Source organism: Pseudophryne corroboree, chromosome 9, assembly GCF_028390025.1.
Source record: "Pseudophryne corroboree isolate aPseCor3 chromosome 9, aPseCor3.hap2, whole genome shotgun sequence".
In the NCBI taxonomy this organism is placed as follows: Eukaryota; Metazoa; Chordata; class Amphibia; order Anura; family Myobatrachidae; genus Pseudophryne; species Pseudophryne corroboree.
In genome coordinates this window covers 344,419,823-344,444,400 of record NC_086452.1, presented here as the reverse complement: position 1 = coordinate 344,444,400, position 24,578 = coordinate 344,419,823, and the positions used below count along the sequence as shown (strand labels likewise).

The following is a 24,578-nucleotide window of genomic DNA, read 5'->3' as shown; positions in this document are numbered from 1 at the left end:
CCAATTTTTATTCTTCTTAGGAATATGACAGTGGAATACTATGTGTACATAAAACATGAATAAATGACAGGCGGCACACGGCTTTGATTTTAATCTTCTTTATTATTTGACACTAGGACAAATAAATTCTCTCTTTTTCTTTATTTGTCCATTCTTCTGATTCAGGTCTATTATTCTTTATTGTTTTTTATATTTCACTTTTACGGCCCAATTTAGGGTCTTAATACTTCATATGGGACATTAATAAAGTTGAGATATTCCATATGGGTATTGGTAGGTACTATGAATTAAGTGTCAATATATATATATATATATATATAAAAGTATAGAGACACAGATCTAATATCAAGAATCTTTGTTGGTCTTGGGAGAAGAGTGCACCCAGAGAAATTGATCCCCTTTTCCTTACCCTGTAAGTCTTCTAGTGTGTACGGGCCTTTGGTATGATATTTTACCTGGGTCCACCAATGTCTGAATGGTCCTGAACCTGTCTCTGCAATATCATCTGGGAATGCATTAGTCAATGACAAGCTAAAGTATCATCTTGGATCCTCTTCTACCAAGTACTGTAGTATTGCAGATAGTATCCCATGACTAGAGGAACACTGGGGACAGTCTCACAGCCACCAGTGTCTAATCTCCCACGCTCTAAATGGACAGGCTGTGACTATGATGTAAATGTGTAAAGAGGCTTGTAAGCAAATTTTGCTGTGCAAAAGAGGTTTGGGGCACCTATGGAATATTACATAAAGCTAAACTTTGGATTCAACTTATACATATCTGCCAACATTCCCAATTGGAAATATACCATGCCCAAACCCACCAATCCACAGCCAGACCTACCTAAACCATACCTACTGTTCCAAGACCACATTCTTTCTGATGGGTTACTCCCCATACGTCCACGAAAATCACAGTTTCATTAAAACCAACGTCCCTAATTGTTAAATCACACATATTTTTATAGGGGTGAGGCTAAAATGACACGATTACCATAAAATCATTAGGCTCCACCCCTTATTATTCTCCTAATTCTGCCCACTTTCACTAGAATGGTGGTGTGCAGGATGCGGGAGGGGTATCTGCTCTTCTGGAGGTGTAGGAGACTACCCAAAAATCGTGTGTCTCCCGCAGGTTCTGTGTTTTATGCTAATGCTGTGGTCGATTTTCACAAACGGAGATGACCATTTTCGTATATCAGTGTATCATGCTTAAAACAAATGAATAATAAATAAATAAATAAATTAACCAAATAAATGCATGTTGCATCGACGTTGTATCTCGCTCAGAATTATGCGTTGCTCTATCACATTTAATATATGCAAATGCCGGTATGACTGATTTGGATTTGTGTTTTCATACAGGAAACCACTGCTAAACAATTTTGTAAAGTTCATATTGTTCCTGGTCAGCATATGATAATGGATTCCATTCCACTTGGCAAACTGTGGACAATGAGTGGTAAAGTTTTGGAGTTTTCAAAAACAAAAGTAAGAGTAATAAAAGCTATATTGTCATTAAGTGATTCAAAACATTTGATGTAAAATAACTTAAACCAGTAGAAAAATCATTTTTAAACTAAATAATTTTTGCGCGTTATCTAATTTTTAAGGTACTTTTGACTAGGGACTGAGCCCATTTCTGTAATCATTTTTCATCTTATGTTCATTGGGTCTGATTCAGATGTGGATGGAGGCTTATATAGACGCAGCAGTAATAGCACTAATATGGTAATGCAGCAGCGGGCGTCACGTTTCCTGCATTACTGATCCGAACTGTGTCCTGGGATGCGACACTATCGACCAGCTGCGTGATCCATGGGTCGCACAAGCTGGCTGCAGTAGGTCCAAGCTAGAGGCATAGAAATCTCTGTCCTCTGATGGAGATCCTGGCCTCGTCCCTCCCCCAAAATGGCGTGACACACCTCCATTTTGAGAAATGAAAGCCGTCGTCACTCCCCTCTTCGCGACCAAATGGCATCAGACTGTCAATCACTGACAGTCTGATGCCGTCCTACGTGTGCCATCGCAGATCTGTACTGCACATGTGCACATCAGTACTTTGCTGCATGCGTGCAGATCCTTGGGTTTCTGAATCAGGCCCATTATGTGCAATGTTTAGAAGTAGGTGGGTATAGAACAAAGGGCCTAATTCAGACCTGATCACTTAGCTCCGTTTTCGTACAGCCTGCGATCAGGTCTGAACTGCGCATGCGTATGCACAATGTGCAAGCGCGTCAGTCCGCAGCGACTGTGAGCATCGGGGAGCACCGGCCAGCGATGGGGTGGTGCGAGAAAAGCGATCGCACGGGCGTTTGCAAGGTGACTGACAGGAAGAGGCCGTTTGTGGGTGGCAAGTGAGCGTTTTTAAGGAGTGTCCGGAGAAACGCAAGGGGGACCAGGTGTTTGAAAGGAGGGCTTCTGACGTCAGCTCCGGCCCCGATCATCGCACTGGAGGAGTAAGCTCTGGTCTGTGCAGAGACTGCACAAACTTCTGTATGTGCAGCTCTCCTGCACATGTGATCGCACCCCTGCACAACGATTTCCCCCTCCCCCTGTAGGCGGCGACTACCTGATCGCAGGGATGTAAAAAACGCACCCTAGCGATCAGGTCTGAATTATGCCAAAAATGCAGTAGATGAGTGAATTATTGTCTACATGCAGTAGGAGCAGTGATGTAAGGAGGAAAATTGGGGGTAAGCACAAAGAGACAATGGTAGGAATAAAGGGCCTTATTTATCTCTGTTTGCTCGCTAGCTACTTTTTGCAGCACTGCGAACAGATAGTCGCCACCTATAGGGGAGTGTATTTTAGCTGTGCAAGTGTGCAAACACATATGCAGCCGAGCAGTACAAAAACAGTTTGTGCAGTTTCTGAGTAGCTCTGACCTTACTCAGCCGCTGCGATCACTTCAGCCTGTCCGGTCCTGGAATTGACGTCAGACACCTGCCCTGCAAACGCTCGACACGCCTGCGTTTTTCCAAACACTCCCAGAAAATGGTCAGTTGCCACACACAAACGCCCTCTTCCTGTCAATCTCCTTGCGATCGCCCATGCGAATGGATTCTTCGCTAGAACCAGTGCACAGCAACAATCCGCTTTGTAACTATACGACGCGCCTGCGCATTGCGGTGCATATGCATGCGCAGTAGTTACCTGATCGCTGCGCAGCGAAAAACGGCGGCGAGCAAACAGATCTGATCTAAGCCCAATGACGGGAGACCTCTGTGACATTAATATTGAAAAACTGTAGTATCCTTTATGTTAAAAATATTGTATTGTATATGGTATTACATGGGGGTTGGGTACGGGATCCAGGTATGGGTCATTAGGTCGACCACACTTAGGTCAACATTCATTAGGTCGACCACTATTGGTCGACATGCATTAGGTCAACATGGTCACTAGGTCGACATGATCATTAGGTCAACATGAACAAGTTCGACATGGAAAAAGATCAGCATGAGGATTTTTTTACTTTTTTTTGTGTCATTTTCTTCGTAAAGTGACGGGGAACCCCAGTTAGTGCACTGTGTCCCCTCGCATGGCTCGCCATGCTTTGTGCAAGGTGCCTTGCTCCGCTACCGCTGCGCTCGGCACAGGTTACTATTCCCAATCGTAGTCCACGTGGATCATAAAGTATGAAAAAGTTAAAAAAATTAAAACAAAATGTGAAAAACTTATGTCGTCATTTTCCCATGTCGACCTTGTTCACATCGACCTAATGACCATGCCGACCTAGTGACCATGTCGACCTAATGCATGTCGACCAATAGTGATCCACCTAATGACTGTCGACCTAAATGTGGTCGACCTAATGACCCTATCCCCGGGATCCTGACAGTCAGGAGGCCAGTGGTCAGAATACCATAGCAGCATCTGCAAGGTCAGAATCCCAACACTTCCTTGTAAGTAAACTAAACCTACCCCTTACTTTCTCCCTAACCCTCCCTACCCGCAGCCTAACCCTAACCTTCCTGTCCCACAGCCTAACCCTAACCTTCCTCTCCCACAGTCTATCCTAACCCTCCCCTCCTGCAGCCTAACCCTAACCTCCCCTCCCACAGTCTAACCCTAATCCTCCCCCTAGTGCCTAACCCTAACCTCCCCTCCCGCAGCCTAACCCTAACCCTCCTCATTATACTATGTTCAGGATTCTGGCGTCAGGATTCGGAGCTGTGTCGGGATTCTGACGCCGGTGTTCTGACAGCTGGCATCATGATTGGCAGAATGCCAACTACATGCCTTATATAGTAATTGCACTCAACTTTCTTTTTAGACAGAGATTAGCTCTGAGACTACCAAAGTCTTAATCATGAGAAAAAATCTACCAGCTGCTAACGGCGTTCTCCATATTATTGATAAACCCATCAAAACTGACATCATGGAAACCATTGGAAGCCCGCAGGTAATTATTTATCACCCCCATTTATATAGGATATAATGTGTAGATGGGCAGTATTGTGACAATGATACCACAAAGATGTAGTGTAAGAAATTCTATTCTGTCTGCCTGTCTGCCTGTAATAACTGTCTATCCCAACAGTCAGTGGTGCTGGCACTCGTGAAAACACAGCGTTACTTTATCTGTTGTCTTCCATTTAGGAGTGTAAGACATTTATGACATAAGTGTTTTAGTATTTTGTGTTTTTGTATTTTGAGGGGAAAATGTATGATTCATAACGGTGGTGGTGGTGGTGGTGGTGGGGGGGGGGGGGGTTCCTTCCATGCAAGCACGTGTGTGTGTGTGTGTGTGTGTGTGTGTGTGTGTGTGTGTGTGTGTGTGTGTGTTTATGCCTCCTACATTTGACGTTGGCAGTGCGTATCCCATGAAGTACGCCACGTGTTATGTGCTGGCTTGGTGGGTATATAAGGTGTGCGATAGGCCATCTGCACACATATCACTCATTATGGTCATGGGTAAAAACAAACAATCTAGTAACTTTTGGATATACACTTGGAATATTATTTATATTTGATCGTAATCTATGATCAAAATAAATTGAAGGAAGATTCCATCTTAAATGCTTACAAATGTTTACTAATATATATATACTGTATTGGATTGAATATTGTTTTTTCTCTGGATTATTTCTGACATAATGGCTCTATTCTCCATGAATATATCTACAACCATTTATTTAAAGAACTTACACTATTAATATGGAGTATGATAATGGCTTATATTATATAAAGAATATAAATCGCTAACTAAGGGCAATATAGCCACTTTTGCACTCTATCACATGACCCTCTATAGGCATCAAAGTGAGGGAATGACGTATTTCCGGTTTCTACTGCCGGTCACGTGTTTGGATAGATCACGTGACCGGAAAACTAATGACGTGCGGCATACGAATTGTGAGGAGCCGTCGGATGTGTGGGCTCAGTCCCGATCACGTGACCGTAATAAGTCACGTGATCGGGTCACGTGACCGGGTCACATAGTGTGCTTAAACCAATGACTGGAGCAAGTCACGTGATCGGATCATGTGATCAGGTCACGTGGTGTGTCTAAACCAATGTGCTAACATGCGGTCATGTGACCCGCACAAATGTAAACAGGAAGTGTTCCTGTATTTTATAATATATTATCTTTAATATCAACTATTTTCAGTGTTTCTCAAAGTATACATTTGTCTCCATTGAATATTAGTTATATAAACTGGATATGGTTTTATTTTGTGATGTATTGGGATATTGAAAATCGATCTCAGCTGTCATCAATGGGCAATTAGCACAGCCTTTAAAAAGGGCATCCACACAGAGGGCACATATACCTTGAAAAAGCTGTGAATACAGCGAAACGCGTTAAAGGTTCTGAGGAGCTGTGTACCACTGGAATCATATTCGATACTTGGAAACCAGCCTAGAAGTCCACCAGCAAATTGGGAAAAGCAGCGGATGTCCATAAGGCCCAGAAAGATCCAGCAATCTTACAGGACTCAATCCAGTCCGGATCAAACACTTCAAAGATCTGCCTTTGCATTTGGACCTACCTGCTAAGCACTGAAAACTGCACCCTAGGACTGTGGCTACTATTCCAAGGACCCGTACCAGTGTACATATTCGGCTTCCTCGTGTGGTAAATTATCATAACAAAAATTGCTGTGCCTGCCCTACAGATAATTTTCTGATTTTTATTGACAAAGTTATGTCTTTTTTATAATGAATTTAATTGTTGCAACAATATTTTACAAATAAATTGTGATTATTAATTTTCCATATCCAGTTTGTTATCAGCGCTGTACATATCTTTATTTTTAGCGTTACTTTATCTGTTGTCTTCCATTTAGGAGTGTAAGACATTTATGACATAAGTGTTTTAGTATTTTGTGTTTTTGTATTTTGAGGGGAAAATGTATGATTCCTTCCATGCAAGCACGTGTGTGTGTGTGTGTGTGTGTGTGTGTGTGTTTATACCTCCTACATTTGACGTTGGCAGTGCGTATCCCATGAAGTACGCCACGTGTTATGTGCTGGCTTGGTGGGTATATAAGGTGTGCGATAGGCCATCTGCACACATATCACTCATTATGGTCATGGGTAAAAGGGGCGAATTATCTGAGTTGCAAAAAGGGATGATTATCAGCTTCCGGGTCAGGGGTGGCAGTATTTCTGAAACAGCGCAGTTTGTGAACTCATAGAATCACGTCATATTGGCTCTGGAGCCTCCCCACCCACCCGTAAATCGCAGCATTTTGGGGACAAGGACTTATGTTGAAATGTGCCCCAGCACCTGATAGCATCTGCGTCAGGTGCATTGCCGATTGCTGCAGTATGGGTTGACTCTCATATAACTCTGCCTCCAAGTGCCTCTTGGCACTAGAGGTCTAAAACTAGGGGATGCACCCATAGACTGGTAGACAGAAGGATACAGGTACAGCGTGCACCAAATCCTAACAGAGTGGATTTTGATCTAGAGACAGCAACAGGCTAAAGCTTTAGCCGTCCCAGGATGCATTGGGGCCTCCTCTATAACCCCGCCTCCAGGCACTGAGAGCTCCGTTTCGAGTTGGTGCCTGCAGCAGCAGGTAACCTAACAGGAGGCTGCACTGGGCAGCCCTGAAAAAGCTTTTCTGAAAGAAGATTTTTTCTCTGGGCTGTCAGCGCTGTATGTCAGCGTGACATTCAGCGCTGTAGCTCCATCACCCCCAAAGCGGCGTTGCATACTCCTGCGGCCTGGTTCCCGGGTACTTGCAACTGAGAAGTCCCGACGTAGGCACAGAGTCGCAGTCCACTCTCCTGGTTCACGTGGCTGCTACGGGGAGGAGGTAAGAGGGTCCCCCAGGCGGGCCCCGCTATTAAATTGCGTTCTGTCCGGGACCTAGGGAGACGGGTCGTGGCGCTGGCGTGGACACTGTCACTGGGCAGGGACCCCACTAGACCACCGGGGCATCTGAGTACAGGTCGGGTGTCCTAACCAGTGACGTGCAGTTGGATGAGCATGTGAGGCAGAGCCTTTCCTGTCATACTAACGTTTGTGCCAAAGTTTTGAAAAATACAAAGAATTTATTTGAAATATCTTCTTTGCATTATTCTAATAATTTTTATAGCCAAAACTCTGGAGTAAAAAGTGTCTTTTCCGCACTTCTCTGATCAAAACTCAGCAAATTTACAGGAGTTTATACTGCTGCACCTGTGTATAATGCCCACATGCACCCTTTGGCTCATATACTGTGTGTAAATCTGGCTCTGGTGCCAGCTAGTGCCTCCTGAGCCATTTAACTCACTGCACATCCCTGGTACTAACACCCCTTTTAATAAGGCTCAAAGTACCCGGGGTGGAAGTCCAGCATAGGGGAGGTGACACTTGACCTGTAGCCCCTCCCCCGGCCCAGGGCGCCATCTCCTCGCAGATTTCCCACCCTGGAGCTGTCTCATACTCTCCCTCATTCCCTTGCTGAGACACTGGGCGCCATCTTCTGAGTATAGCTGCTGCTGGTCTCTGGGATTGCAGGGCAAGGTCTCCCTTGTAAAGCCGCCTGTACACAGCGCTGAGACTTTTTAAACACTTGAGTATTCTACATGTCTTGTCTAAGACAGCGTTAGTTGAGAAAGAGTGTACCTAATACAGAATATATTGTACCAGTATTCTGATATATCCTCCGGTCACTGACCGTGCTGTAGAAAGAAAAAGGGGTAAAAGGTACTGCGCTATAAATTCAGCAGCTCCAGTAGGTATGGATAATATGATTAATGTATATATGGAGCGCTTGGTAGTGTGTCACTGTCTAATGCTGAAAAGAAAAACAGGTTTAAAACACAGTGGGTTAATGGTGAACTCAAGGTGCCCTGAAATGTTTAAGCTCTTTTTTGAATATTTGAAAGTCCCGATCTCAACTCAATGTGGTCCCTTCAGGCACAATAGCAAGGTCCCCGGTAGGTGTACTAACTGTCCCTATCCTACCTCTGGGTCCTCTGGTCTGTGGATCGCACACTGGTCCGTTCGTTTGCGGCGGCTGGCGGCACTCACTCAGGACTTAGTATAGGAATGAAAACTGCAGAGACCAGCTGCTGTAAACGTTTCAGTTCTATTATGAACCGTTGCTGTTTGCTATTTCTGCCATAAGGTAATCGGAGGGCACCCGGGCAATTAGTTTGGAGGCATTGAGTGCCGAGCATTACTGACATATATATATATATATATATATATATATTAGTCCAGTGCTAATAATAATAATTTCTGCATTGCCTGTGACTGTGTGCCTGTATCTGCTGTGTGGTTTCACTCTCACTGTTTCCCAGATATAACTGTCACTATATTCTGTATCCTAAGGGCTAGATGCGCCTGGGTCTCATAATATATGAATATAAAGTATTTATCACATGCGTATATTCTACTGTGTTACTGTCACATAATACCAGTTTTTTTCCGCAAGTATTGTACTTTGTCTGGCTTTATCGTACTAAGTAGCCCGGTTGATGTATTTGTCGTAATGTCTAACAGAAAGGGCAGTAAATCAGTGGAAGCTCCTGCATCATGCAGAGCATGCTCCAAGGATTTACCAGAGTGGGAAGTGTTGTTTGATGGTCTGTGTACTTATTGTCATACACCTCCCAGTCAGTCCGCTGCTTCTGCGCCTACTCGTGAGCCACCCTGGTTTGCATTCACCAACCTACTGGGTACACTGATGGAACACTATAGGACCTCTGATGCCACTACCACAAATTGTCCCTATGGTTAATCCGCCTTGGGCGGAAAATTTGTCTAACCAACTGTAGCAATTAAATCAGTCTCTTGTTAGACAGAAAGCTACCCCAGGTCGCTCCCGTGTCACTGGGTCCTCTAAGCGGGCTGCTTCCTCCTCACAATCCACAAAGCTCTCTGATGTCTGAAGAGGAGGGGGAGCATACAGTCCTATCAGACGCTGAATCCTGTGTTATTGGGGATTCTCCCTTGCAAATTGATGTCCCTACCTTAGTGGTTGCTCTTAATCATATCCTACAAAGAAAAACTGATAAGTTTAAATAGCAGAAGGTGGTTAAAACTGTTTTACCCCATTCTGACCATCTAGTGGACATCAGGCTGGAACCCTGGTCTAATCCAGGGAAGAAATTCCCTTTGCCTAAACAGCCCTTGGATCGCTATCCTCTTCCTGCAGAGTTGTGCAACATATGGGAGACTCCACCACTGGTGGATTCTCATGTCACCCGCCTTATGGTGTCATCCACTCTGCCTGTCACCACTGTCACCTCACTGAAGGAACCGACAGATAAACGTGTGGCGGGTTGCCTGAAATCTATATACTCCCTTACAGGGGCTATTTAGAGACCCACTATAGCTGCCTCCCAGGCTGCAAAAGGTATTGAAGAACTGCCCGAGGATATTTCTGACAATGCCAGACAATACCTGTCTCACATTACCACCACCACCTATTACATTCAGGAGGCATCCTTGGAGGCAGGAGTATTGGCAGCCAAGGCGTCGACCACGTCTGTCCTGGCTCACAGCATATTGTGGTTGAGGTCGTGGAAAGTGGACCTAGACTCCAAAAAGACCTTGGAGGTATTTCCCTTCACTGGGGACATTTTGTTTGGGGAAAACCTAAATAAAATTATGTCTGAATTGACAGCCGCTAAGACAGCTTTTCTCCCAACCACTAATCCTCCTGCATAGAAGGCAAAAGGTACCACTTTTCGTCTCTTTCAGCCTCGAGAGAAAGCAAAGGGCCAGGCATACAGAGACAATCTCGTGCTCCCAAAACCACTAAGCCCAAGGCGAAACAATCCTGGGCAGCCCATCAGCCTGCTTCAAAACATAACAAGCCTGCTGCATGATGGGGTGGGCCTCCCCCTGGGGTACACCAGGGAGGGAGGCCGACTTCTACAGTTTGCCCATGACTGGTTACAGACTACTTCAGATGCATGGGTACTGGAAGTTGTCTCTCACGAGTACGCTGTCTCCTTCAAGAGACGTTCCCCTCGCCAGTTTTGCACGACGGTTACCCCTTTGGATCCATTAAAGGTGAAAGCTCTACAAGCAGTTGTGAGATCTCTCCTGAGTACAGAGTGGTTGTGCCGGTACCTCAGTCCCAGAGAGGCAGAGGTTACTACTCGACCCTGTTTCTGGTCCCAGAACCCAATGGGTTCTTCCAGCATATACTCAAAGTCAAATCTCTGAACAAGTTTGTGAGAGTGTCCAGGTTTTGTATGGAAACACTGCACTCGATTGTGCTGGCTATCGAACCCGGAGACTATATGGTATCCCTGGATATACAGGATGCATATCTGCATATTCCTATTGCCATGTTGCATCAGCAGTTCCTGCAGTTTGCGATTGGCAACTCTCACTACCAATTCCAGGCTCTGCCATTTGGACTGGTTACGGCTCCTTGGATCTTCACTAAGGTGTTGGCCATGATGTTGGCACATCTCCGTTGCCAGAATCCTGCCGTACTTGGACAACCTGCTGATTCTAGCAAATTCCCATTAAGTACTCCTCAGTCATCTGCAACTGACAGTCACCTTCCTGCAAGCCCATGGGTGGCTAATCAATTGGAAGAAATCCTCGCTGGTCCCAGCTCAGAGCATGGTGCACCTTGGGGCACTCCTGGACACACACAGTCAAAGATTGTTCCTGTCTCCAGACCAGGTCCTGAAGCTTCAGGACAGGATAAGACACTTCATTTGTCGCCCTAGAGTGTCAATACACTCTGAGATGCAAGTACTTGGCCTGATGGTGTCAGCCTTCGACATGGTAGAGTATGCTCAATTTAATTCCCGCCCTCTAAAATGGTTGATCCTTTCCAAGTGGGACAACCTGCCTCATCGGATCACATCTCACATGATCTCTGTAACTCCGGAGGTTCATCTGTCACTGACCTGGTGGCTCCAGGACCAGCAATTGAGCAGGGGACATCCCTTCAGGATCTCCAACTGGGTCCTACTGACTACGGACGCCAGTCTGAGGGGATGGGGAGCGGTGTTGGAGCAACACTCTTTTCAAGGTCGTTAGATCGAGGAGGAATCACTCCTCCCAATAAATATTTTGGAGCTGAGGGCAGTGTTCAATGCATCTCTTGCCCTGCTCTGGTACGGAACAGGCCTGTTCAAGTACAGTCAGACAACGCCACCATGGTGGCATACATAAACCATCAAGGCAGCATTCGAAGCCGCATGGCATAATGGAAGTGTCAAAAATCCTTTCTTGGGCGGAACGCCATCTGCCAGCCATATCGGCAGTGTTCATTCCAGGTGTCCTAAACTGGGAAGCGGACTTCCTCAGTCGCCAGGACGTGATCTCCGGAGAGTGGAGTCTTCATCCAGAAGTCTATCAACTCCTAGTTGACAGATGGGGCCTACCAGAAGTAGACCTGATGGCGTCTCGACACAATCACAAGGTACCGGTCTTTGGATCTCAGACCAGGGATCCTTAAGCAGCGTTTCGTGGACACACTGGCAGTTCCATGGAACTCTCGGCTGCCCTATGTGTTCCCTTCAGTGTCACTTCTGCCCAGGGTCCTATGGAAGTTCAAACAAGTAGGAGGAATGCTACATCTAGTCGCTCCAGTGTGGCCCAGATGGCTTTGATTCTCAGACCTGCAAGGTCTGTCGACAGGGCATCCCCTTCTACTTCCTCAGCGACCAGACCTCCTCGTACAGGGCCCTTGTCTCTACCCAGACCTTGCCAGGCTTGCTTTGACGGCGTGGCTCTTGAAGCTTCACTCCTGAGAGCCAAAGTATTTTCCGAGGCGGTTATTCAAACTATGTTGAAGGCCCGTAAACCGGCCTCTGCCCGGGTATATTACAGGGTCTGGAATTCTTACTTCACCTGGTGTGCTGATAAGAATTACAATGCCTATAGATTCAGAAGTTCCAGAATTCTGGCTTTTCTGCAAAGAGGCCTGGACTTAGGTCTTCATCTGGCCTCCCTCAAGGTATATCTGCCTTGTCGGTGTGGTTTCAGAGAAAAATTGCGTCTATACCTGACGTTCATACTTTTACTCAGGGTGTCCTATGGATTAAGCCTCCCTACAGTGTGTCCCTCCTGTGGCTCCATAGGACCTGTCTGTTGTACTGAATGCCCTGCAAGAGTCTCCTTTTGAGCCTCTTGAATCAGTGGACCTTAAATGGCTCACAGGCAAGGTCCTGTTTTTGCTGGCTATTGCCTCTGCAAGACGAGTGTCGGACTTAGGCGCTTTGTCCTGTCGTCCACCCTTCCTGGTATTTCACTGCGACCGGGCAGTTCTACGAACTTGACCTGGCTATTTGCCTAAGGTAGTGTCATCTTTTCACCTTAACCAAGAGATTTGTGGTTCCGGCCTTTATCTCTTCAGACTTTTCTTACAAAGAGCGTTCTTTGGATATGGTAAGGGCTCTCCGTATATATGTGGAGAGGACTGCCTCTATCAGGAGGTCAGGTACCCTTTTGTCCTGTTTGATTTCCACAAACATGGCTGGCCTGCGAATAAGCAATCCTTGGCCAGATGGATTAGAATGGTGATTGCGCAAGCTAATGCGCAGGCTGGACTCCCAGCTCCTGCAGCTATTAAAGCCCATTCTACTCGGTCTGTTGGACCTTCTTGGGTGGCCCGCCATGGCATGTCCGTAGAACAATTGTGCAAGGCGGCTACGTGGTCCTCAATGAACACATTTCTTAGGTTCTATGCCTTTGAACCTTTTGCCTCCCAGGATGCTTCCTTTGGATGCCGGATTCTCACATCCGCTAAGGCACGTCCCCTCCCATGAGGAACTGCTTTGGGACATCCCCGATGTTTTCCCTGTGGAAACCAATGTAACATGCTGCAGAATATGAGAGTTATGGTAGACTTATCATTGTTAACTCTCTGCGAGGTACAATATAATATTGTCTCTTTGTTAACTATTTGTAATATAATGGTATACAGTAACGATTACGCTAAGGTTAATGTTATTTTATTAATATGCATGTGTTTTATCTTCTGTCTTGATTGTTGGTATATTTTTTCAGAGGACAATCGGTGACATTCTCGCCAACACGGAAAAATTCAGCAGATTTGAGACTTTGTTGGAGGTGAGGTACATATTAGGTGGAACTTGTACACTAGGTGGTATGTTTACTAAAGGTCAATTCCCATCAATATTTATTGATTTCAAATCAATGAAAATCAATCTAAATCAATGTCGGGTGTCAGAGGCTGAAACAGGCATCTGCTAACAGATGATTTTTTATAGTAATGTTTTAATGTTTGTAAATGTGTGTTTTAGCCAAGGGTGTAGCTACCATAGGCGCAGGGACTGCAGCTGCTATGGGGTCCAGAGCTAGGAGGGCCTACCTTCCCTGTCACAGTTACATGTGTTATGTAAATTTTGCACCATGGGTGGTACATAGGGGTCCTAACAAACTTTTGCTTTGGGGCCTATAATAAAGCTAGTTATGTCCCTGGACCTGCTCATTGTATTGTGGTACAAAATGATTTGGAGGGCGTTATAATGTTACATAATATGAACTAGGGGCACTATACAGATGTGTCCTTACACATCTGCGACGCGTTTGCATCGCATGCTTCTTTTCCCGTCAAGGCATACCGTAGCGGGAGTGTGCGTACGCATGCTCCAGCTACGCTCTATGGGAAACAGATGCTGTGCGGTCGCAGGTAGCTGGGGAGAGGAGATCTCGTTGCCCGCAGCTTGAGAGGGAGGCTGTTGGGAACGGGTAGGGGTGGAGCTGTGCTCCCGCATCCATTGTTTAAAGCAGTATTTCTCTGCATCAATACCGCTAATAGTAGATAAACAATAGAGTGCGTACGTCAAGCTATACCGCGATCCCATGCTAAATAGCAGTTTATGGCAAAGACATTTTATCTGGTACTGTAACCCAGCAGATATCACTGTATCCACTGGGGAGGAGACATGTCCGCATTCCTCCCATGTGTCACGGGGAAATGTATGTCGGTCGCCCGCGGCAGTGCAGTGCGGCCAACTTTATAATATACATATAATATATAACTTTGTAACTTTATAATGTTGCATTGGATGGACATGCTGGACGATTTGGCATGTGCGACCGATATCAGGTGGGTAGCTCAGATAATTGTATAATGTATGCCCAACATATCCTCATCTGGCAGCCTTTGCACTTGAGATGAGAGTAACTGTTCTTCTGATGAGGACTATCACATCACAGTACTACTCTATCATTAATGCTGTGAATAGTCACTGGTACTTAATTATGATGCCAAAACTACTTTGACATTTTACATGTCTACAATGCTGTGATAGATTAATAATAATAATAATATATATTTTTTAAGTTAATAAAGTACTTCATTTTTTGTTTTTATAGTTTATATATTTGTATTCCAAAACACACTGAAAATATAACCCTGCATTTGTACTTGCAGAACTGTGGTCTTCCTCCAATATTAAATAAGCATGGGTCCTTTACTGTATTTGTTCCAAGCAATAATGCTATCGACTCTTTAAGAGATGGCAGGTTAATCTATCTATTAACTGAGGTGGGTATTTGATCTATGAACTAAAACGTCTTAGTATTATTGAATCCATTGTCAGTAATTGTATGATTTATTTTCTATCTACACTTTTTATAACACACATACTGTATATTATTTGCCCTAAACTAACCTACAAATCTAGTAATTCTGGTGAGTGACACGTAAGGCCAGAGCCAGGAGTGATGAAGATGTCAGTAAGACAGAAGGGTACCCCATACCCCAGAATTATGTCAAAATCAGATCATTGAGCCTAAACTACAATAAGCAGAGTGACATGAGACACAAGATATATTTGCTGAAGCATCAGTATTAGTAAGCTGAATGGAGTTTCCCCAGTGAATCTCAGCCATTGGGATATATTACTGAATGTACTGTAGAGCACCACAGTGTATTTTCTGTGCCAATACTGCATTTAGAAATAATCGAAACAGTTAAGGACTATGAAATACCGTAGATCAAACCGTGTAGAGACTTTTTGGGTATTTTCAAGAAGGAAAACCCTGGAACAAGGGCTCATATATGAGTGTGAATTCAATTGTGTCATAACAAGTTGACATATGACAATATATATATATATATTTTTTTTTTAAATCGAATGTCTGTCTGCATCATTAGTAAATATTTGTACTTTTTTTATGACTAATGAGAACGTTTAGGATCTCTGGGGCCACAGTAGTTAAGTGTCACTGCTTTATAGGTCATATATGTCAAGTAAAACATATACCTAGAAGGAATGCCACTAAGACATAATTAAATATGCTTTGATGCCTTAAAATCATTTTAGGAGTTATGTGTTGTACATTTAAAATAATTTGCATTCATTCTAATTTAGTGATGTCAAATGAAATGTAGAATAAGGATTAGTATAGGTGATACATTACAATGACAAAATGAAATGACAATCTGAAAAATACATATTTTGAAATCTCTTTTTTTCCTGGTGAAACAAAACTCTCATTGGGGTATCCAATTAGCCTCGGTAAATTACAGCGACTAATGGATCCCCCATAGTCTGTCCACTTACCCCTGAGAATCCTTCACTTATCAGGGATTATGCTTTGCATGCATCAGGCACTTAAAGCAAAATCCCCGAAAACCAACCTTACTGTAGATTACTTTTTTTCCGTGATAACACTTGCGTCTGGGAAATTCTCCTGTATCCCGTGTGTTATCGCCTGAAAACTGGTGCTTTTTTTGGCTATATAAAAAGGGCTATAATTGGATAGCACAATAATGACTATCAGCCTAAAATGGTGATATTAACCTGTTTAGATAACCGTACCAGTGAGTGCCACTTCTTCATGGTGTGCAGTCATTAAAAATGTTTTATATGTTTACTTTAAATGTGTCAAAAATCAGCATTTTTTATATTACATCTTATAGCGTTATGAGTTGCCCTGTTTGTTTTTATTTTGTATATTACTAAACATTTGCCCCATGTGTAAATTAATAAATAAGATGTTTTGTTAATTCAACTTTCAGGGTAAACGTAAACTTTTGGAACTGGTTAAGTATCATATATCATCCATAGCTGCTGTAAGTATTTGTGTTTTATATTTTCATAATTCTAGATTAATTATTTGCAGTAACACTAATGCAACAATGTGACCTGGTATTACAGAAGAGACTCAAGTTCTCCATTTTATCAACATAGTTTTCATCCAGAAAATACTAAGGGTTGCATGTTCCAAACATTGGGTTTTAGAACCGATAATTGTAATTTCTTATCTGCATTAGCATTCCTCTGAATCAGTAGCGGATCTTGCCACGGGCAAGCAAGACTTTTGCCCAGGGCGCCGCCTTCCGGAGGGTGCCGGCGCCATCCGGAAGGCGCCGCACCAGGGCAAGATCCGCTGCTGCTGTGCCACCCGCTGCCCGCTGTGTCCCACTGCCGCTGCCCGCTGTGAAGGGAAACTAGACGTTTCCGTCATCGCACACCGCACAGCAAAGGTCCTCTCCACGAAGGGAACTAGACGCGCACCGCACATCATTTCAGCGGCGCTACTACTGTACAAGGGGGGTAACTGACCACGCCCCCTGTATGAAGCCACACCCATATTGCCACCCAGGGCGCAAAAAGCCCCTGAACCGGCCCTGGTCTGAATGTATCATAACACAGATGGAAGCCGTCCCTGCTATATGTTAGAAATGAATTGATCGCATCACTTCACTTGAGTTTTGTGCCTCCGCAGAGCTACTACAAATGCGCAGCCTGCTGACCACGCATGTGCAGGAGCTACTGCTGGGGTGGTTCTGGAGGAACCCTATCCTGGTCATTTTTGCAAAATGTAGCCTATAGGGTACAGCGGCAAACGCCAGATTCAGATGACATTAGCTGCTGGGGTCCTGCCCCAGAATGCTTTGCATTCCTGATCTTGGTAATCTGACACCTTTGCAACCCACACAGAAACCTATTGGAACTGTAGCGGGTGCCAGAAATGGAGCAGTTATATGAAGCAGTTATCGCTTATCGGAAATATCTTTTGTGGTCCTTCCTTCATACATTAGGGTGATACTTAATATTTGCAGGTATACTGAGGAAACAGCTGTGCCACAAATATTGGAATGTTGCATAGGGCCCAAAATGTATTTTCTGTTAAATCTATTGTTTTGACATTTGCAGCTAATGTCTGCCAGGGCCAATATAAGTTTTATGCTTTTGGTAACGGAAGGCATTGTAACTTAGAGCTCCTTCCTCTGTCACTTAATTCCCACTCCCAACTTACATTTATATAGAATTGCCACCTTTTTGTTTTCTGATTCCAGAACAGGAGGTGTGGCTAGGGGCGCAGCTAAAACCACAGTAGGATTCAGTGGCAAATTTCCCATTAGGCACGTGCCTAGGGGTGGCACTTGTTTGGGGGCAGCACTTTGATGTTTGTGTTGGTACTGTCAGCCCAAAAAGTATCAGTAACTGCAAAATATTTCCACTGTACTGTACCATATGCCATCTTGAATGGAGTGTACACAGGTAGGACATGCACATACTGCCCCTGGAAGATGTCCTACTTAGTTAATATGTATACATAATTAAAAATATATATTTTTTGTTATAGTTAGTCACTTTTTCTTTACTATTCTATTAAATTGGCTATCATCAAATGAGGGATTATAACCAATCAATAAAAATATAAAAATTAGGCAGTTGGGGGGTGGCCTTTAAGATTGTGCCTAGGGGCTCCTTAACCCCTAAATCCGCCCCTGCTCCTGGTAGGATTAAGACTATTTCATTGCACAAGAAAAGCATTTTCAGAATATCGAGGGTCAAACCAGAATACTGTAAAAGTCACGCGTGTGCTACTTTCTGGAGCTTTGGTCTGTCTCCCTATTTTTTACTGCAAACTGTATGAACCAGTGGCAGAACTTGTGAGTGGTAGGCCCAGGTGCTAAAATATAATTTGTGCCCCCTTCCTCCACCCCAACCCAAGTTCACAATATGCCACACAACAATGGCTGACATGGAGAGGCACAGGGTGACAGCGTAAGTCAGTTGGAGGCAGAGGTGCACATATAGAGGCAGAGGGTGACAATGTAAGGCAAGGGGAGGCAGAGGGTGACAGCAGAAGGAAGAGGGAGGGAGTGGTGAGAGGGGGAGGCAGTGAGTGACAGGGGAAGGCAGCGAGTGACAGGGAGAGGGTGACAAAGAGAAGCAGTGGGTGACAGGGGTACAAGCACACTGTCCTGCATGGTGATGAGTACAGGGGGCATGTACCTTGGTGGGAGCAGCAACACAGCGACCTCTGCTCTGTTTGTGACAGGGGTCCCCACCCATTGTTCTTTACTCAGTTTGGCACTTGGTCAGGCAGACTCTGACAGTTCCAGTTACACTGATTGTGAGCTGCCTTTAATTCACAGACAGCAGTGAATCAGAGAAAAGTGTACAGCTGTCTGTTAAGTAGAGGCAGTATGTGGCTGTGATCATCAGCGCTGATAGGTGGCAGGACACCTCTATCAGTCCAGCACACACAAGGTCAGCACTGCCTCCCTAAGGTAAGGAGCAGGTCCCTCAGGCAGTGGTATCCACCCTGCTCTCTGCACTGGGTCATTCATCCAACATTGCTCAAAAGGGCAGTAGTTGATCCCTTAGACCTCAGGGGCCCGGTGCAATGCATCTGCTGCACCAATGGTAGTTCTGCCCCGGGTGAGCTGCAGACATGTACATTTATGAGGTAGGAATCTGTAGGTGGGGTTGGTGAACATGAATGGACAGATCAGGCCTAATCTCTTGCCTCTCACCTGACTACCTGTGACAGTAGTGTACTATGGCCCCCATTTATCAAGCCTTGCAGAGTGATAAATAGCACAGTGATAAAGTACCAACCAATAAGCTCCTAACTTCCATGTTACAGACTGTGTTTGAAAAATGACAGGAGCTGATTGGTTGGTACTTTATCACCGTGCTATTTATCACTCTCCAAGGCTTGATAAATCTGGGCCTATATCCTTCCTGCAATTCACACATCTAACAAAGTAATTTGATCATAGACTGATATTGATTGTCCCTTAATGATCATGTGTAATTGTTTAACTTCTGCACTTAACCATGTAAAATACTGTCTAAAGCACGTCCGTCTGTGAGCTTTCTATTTCCAGCACCTTATGAGAACTTTGGATGTGTCTGTGCTATTCCTATGCCTGGAAAATAACAAATAGCTGCTAAATTGTTGGGATAGAGTACAGCGTGATGGGCACTGTGTATTAGCCTGGTGTAAAGCTCTGCTTGATATGCAGATTTCATGCATCATTCCTATTTTGTTCGATGTGTACAAATTGTGGCCAGTTAAGTGATTTGAGGGGGGTTTCAGGAGCTAATGGACAATACCCAAAGAACACATATACTGAAAAGAAATAGCAAATGCTCATCTGTATAAACCAGAGAGCATGGCCACAAGGCTTGCACTTCTGCAAATAATCTGCAGATCATTTTACCATAGTGTTTGTGGAAAATAGTTTTCTAATTGTTTTTCTAACTGGGATAAATTGGATGATTCCTAGTGAATAATTAAAAGCCCTCTGCAGAATTTAGTTGGAAAGAAAGGCAAACCTAAGGGCCCGATTCAGGTTGGATCGCAATACGCAATGCTAAAAGGATGCGGGCGCATGCGCAGGGCCCGTCCTGCACACGCGCCCGCATTTTCTGCGGGACTCCACAGGAAATGTGATCACCTCTGCCAGCCTACCAGGCAGAGGCGTTTGGGGGGGGGGGGGGGGTGAAAAGGGGGTGGCAATGCTCCGTTTCCAAGGCATGGAAGATGGAGCGTCGTGGGGTCAAAACAGGTGCAGCAGCGCGAATGATGGGTGTGACGGGTGCATGATAAGGGCGGTTTAGCGGAATTTGCAATCCTTACTGAATTAGGCCCTAAGTCGTGTGATGTTTGCTGTTTTGTACCTTGCTTTTGAGGGAAAGGGGAGATTGGGAGAAACCAAGCACAGGTAATGATTATTCCCTACACAGGGTAGGAATTTGTGATGTGATCCATAGTGATGAGCGGGTTCGGTTCCTCGGAATCCGAACACCCCCCGAACTTCAGCCTTTTTACACGGGTCCGAGGCAGACACGGATCTTCCCGCCTTGCTCGGTTAACCCGAGCGCGCCCGAACGTCATCATCCCGCTGTCGGATTCTCGCGAGGCTCGGATTCTATCGCGAGACTCGGATTCTATATAAGGAGCCGCGCGTCGCCGCCATTTTCACACGTGCATTGAGATTGATAGGGAGAGGACGTGGCTGGCGTCCTCTCCGTTTAAAATAGAAATAGATAGAGAGTGAGAGTGAGACACTTGATTTACTGGAGCTTAGGAGTACTCAGAGAGTGCAGAGTTTACTAGTGACTGACCAGTGACCACCAGTGCAGTTTTATTATTATTTAATATAATCCGTTCTCTGCCTGAAAAAAAACGATACACAGTGACACAGTATACCATATCTGTGCTCAGCCTCAGTGTGCTGCATCATCTATGTATATCTGACTGTGCTGAGTGCTCACTGCTCACACAGCTTAATTGTGGGGGAGACTGGGGAGCAGTTATAGCAGGAGTACATTAACAGTGCACACTTTTGCTGCCAGAGTGCCACTGCCAGTGTGACTGACCAGTGACCACTGACCACCAGTATATTGTGATTGTCTGCCTGAAAAAGTTAAACACTCGTCGTGTGGTGTTTTTATTCTATAAACGCATTCTGCTGACAGTGTCCAGCAGGTCCGTCATTATATAATATATACCTGTCCGGCTGCAGTAGTGATATATATATATTTTTTATATCATTATCATCCAGTCTATATTAGCAGCAGACGCAGTACGGTAGTCCACGGCTGTAGCTACCTCTGTGTCGGCAGTCGCTCGTCCATCCATAATTGTATACCACCTACCTGTGGTGTTTTTTTTTTTTCTATCTTCTTGATACTAGCAGCTTACTTTAGGAGTCTGCAGTGCTGACAGTGTCCAGCAGGTCCGTCATTATATAATATATACCTGTCCGGCTGCAGTAGTGATATATATATATTTTTTATATCATTATCATCCAGTCTATATTAGCAGCAGATGCAGTACGGTAGTCCACGGCTGTAGCTACCTCTGTGTCGGCAGTGCTCGTCCATCCATAATTGTATACCACCTACCTGTTGTGTTTTTTTTTCTATCTTCTTGATACTAGTAGCTTACTTTAGGAGTCTGCAGTGCTGACAGTGTCCAGCAGGTCCGTCATTATATAATATATACCTGTCCGGCTGCAGTAGTGATATATATATATTTTTTATATCATTATCATCCAGTCTATATTAGCAGCAGACGCAGTACGGTAGTCCACGGCTGTAGCTACCTCTGTGTCGGCAGTCGCTCGTCCATCCATAATTGTATACCACCTACCTGTTGTGTTTTTTTTTCTTCTATCTTCTTGATACTAGTAGCTTACTTTAGGAGTCTGCAGTGCTGACAGTGTCCAGCAGGTCCGTCATTATATAATATATACCTGTCCGGCTGCAGTAGTGATATATATATATTTTTTATATCATTATCATCCAGTCTATATTAGCAGCAGACGCAGTACGGTAGTCCACGGCTGTAGCTACCTCTGTGTCGGCAGTCGCTCGTCCATCCATAATTGTATACCACCTACCTGTGGTGTTTTTTTTTTTTCTATCTTCTTGATACTAGTAGCTTACTTTAGGAGTCTGCAGTGCTGACAGTGTCCAGCAGGTCCGTCATTATATAATATATACCTGTCCGGCTGCAGTAGTGATATATATATATTTTTTATATCATTATCATCCAGTCTATATTAGCAGCAGATGCAGTACGGTAGTCCACGGCTGTAGCTACCTCTGTGTCGGCAGTCGCTCGTCCATCCATAATTGTATACCACCTACCTGTGGTGTTTTTTTTTTTTCTATCTTCTTGATACTAGTAGCTTACTTTAGGAGTCTGCAGTGCTGACAGTGTCCAGCAGGTCCGTCATTATATAATATATACCTGTCCGGCTGCAGTAGTGATATATATATATATTTTATATCATTATCATCCAGTCTATATTAGCAGCAGACGCAGTACGGTAGTCCACGGCTGTAGCTACCTCTGTGTCGGCAGTCGCTCGTCCATCCATAAGTATACTAGTATCCATCCATCTCCATTGTTTACCTGAGGTGCCTTTTAGTTGTGCCTATTAAAATATGGAGAACAAAAATGTTGAGGTTCCAAAAATAGGGAAAGATCAAGATCGACTTCCACCTCGTGCTGAAGCTGCTGCCACTAGTCATGGCCGAGACGATGAAATGCCATCAACGTCGTCTGCCAAGGCCGATGCCCAATGTCATAGTACAGAGCATGTAAAATCCAAAACACCAAATATCAGTAAAAAAAGGACTCAAAAATCTAAAATAAAATTGTCGGAGGAGAAGCGTAAACTTGCCAATATGCCATTTACCACACGGAGTGGCAAGGAACGGCTGAGGCCCTGGCCTATGTTCATGGCTAGTGGTTCAGCTTCACATGAGGATGGAAGCACTCAGCCTCTCGCTAGAAAAATTAAAAGACTCAAGCTGGCAAAAGCACAGCAAAGAACTGTGCGTTCTTTGAAATCACAAATCCACAAGGAGAGTCCAATTGTGTCGTTTGCGATGCCTGACCTTCCCAACACTGGACGTGAAGAGCATGCGCCTTCCACCATTTGCACGCCCCCTGCAAGTGCTGGAAGGAGCACCCGCAGTCCAGTTCCTGATAGTCAGATTGAAGATGTCAGTGTTGAAGTACACCAGGATGAGGAGGATATGGGTGTTGCTGGCGCTGGGGAGGAAATTGACCAGGAGGATTCTGATGGTGAGGTGGTTTGTTTAAGTCAGGCACCCGGGGAGACACCTGTTGTCCGTGGGAGGAATAGGGCCATTGACATGCCTGGTGAAAATACCAAAAAAATCAGCTCTTCGGTGTGGAAGTATTTCAACAGAAATGCGGACAACATTTGTCAAGCCGTGTGTTGCCTTTGTCAAGCTGTAATAAGTAGGGGTAAGGACGTTAACCACCTCGGAACATCCTCCCTTATACGTCACCTGCAGCGCATTCATCATAAGTCAGTGACAAGTTCAAAAACTTTGGGCGACAGCGGAAGCAGTCCACTGACCAGTAAATCCCTTCCTCTTGTAACCAAGCCTCACGCAAACCACCCCACCAACTCCCTCAGTGTCAATTTCCTCCTTCCCCAGGAATGCCAATAGTCCTACAGGCCATGTCACTGGCAATTCTGACGAGTCCTCTCCTGCCTGGGATTCCTCCGATGCAACCTTGCGTGTAACGCCTACTGCTGCTGGCGCTGCTGTTGTTGCTGCTGGGAGTCGATGGTCATCCCAGAGGGGAAGTCGTTAGACCACTTTTACTACTTCCACCAAGCAATTGACTGTCCAACAGTCCTTTGCGAGGAAGATGAAATATCACAGCAGTCATCCTGCTGCAAAGCGGATAACTGAGGCCTTGGCATCCTGTGCGGTGAGAAACGTGGTTCCGGTATCCATCATTACTGCAGAGCCAACTAGAGACTTGTTGGAGGTACTGTGTCCCCGGTACCAAATACCATCTAGGTTCCATTTCACTAGGCAGGCGATACCGAAAATGTACACAGACCTCAGAAAAAGACTCACCAGTGTCCTAAAAAATGCAGTTGTACCCAATGTCCACTTAACCACGGACATGTGGACAAGTGGAGCAGGGCAGGCTCAGGACTATATGACTGTGACAGCCCACTGGGTAGATGTATGGACTCCCGCCGCAAGAACAGCAGCGGCGGCACCAGTAGCAGCATCTCGCAAACGCCAACTCTTTCCTAGGCAGGCTACGCTTTGTATCACCGCTTTCCAGAATACGCACACAGCTGAAAACCTCTTACGGCAACTGAGGAAGATCATCGCGGAATGGCTTACCCCAATTGGACTCTCCTGTGGATTTGTGGCATCGGACAACGCCAGCAATATTGTGTGTGCATTAAATATGGGCAAATTCCAGCACGTCCCATGTTTTGCACATACCTTGAATTTGGTGGTGCAGAATTATTTAAAAAACGAGAGGGGCGTGCAAGAGATGCTGTCGGTGGCCAGAAGAATTGCGGGACACTTTCGGCGTACAGGCACCACGTACAGAAGACTGGAGCACCACCAAAA

The 24,578-nt window shown here is 44.9% G+C and overlaps 1 protein-coding gene across 2 annotated transcripts in view; it reads left to right on the top strand.

Moving 5' to 3' along the window:
- The window catches only part of STAB1 (stabilin 1), a 605,861-nt gene that overhangs the window by 149,151 nt on the left and 432,132 nt on the right, over positions 1–24,578 (top strand). For both annotated transcript variants that reach the window (XM_063940632.1, XM_063940633.1), the window contains 5 exons: positions 1,365–1,490; positions 4,279–4,407; positions 13,432–13,494; positions 14,825–14,938; positions 16,418–16,471. In XM_063940632.1, coding sequence (XP_063796702.1) covers positions 1,365–1,490; positions 4,279–4,407; positions 13,432–13,494; positions 14,825–14,938; positions 16,418–16,471 — 486 coding nt within the window. The remainder of the gene's footprint in view (positions 1–1,364; positions 1,491–4,278; positions 4,408–13,431; positions 13,495–14,824; positions 14,939–16,417; positions 16,472–24,578) is intronic.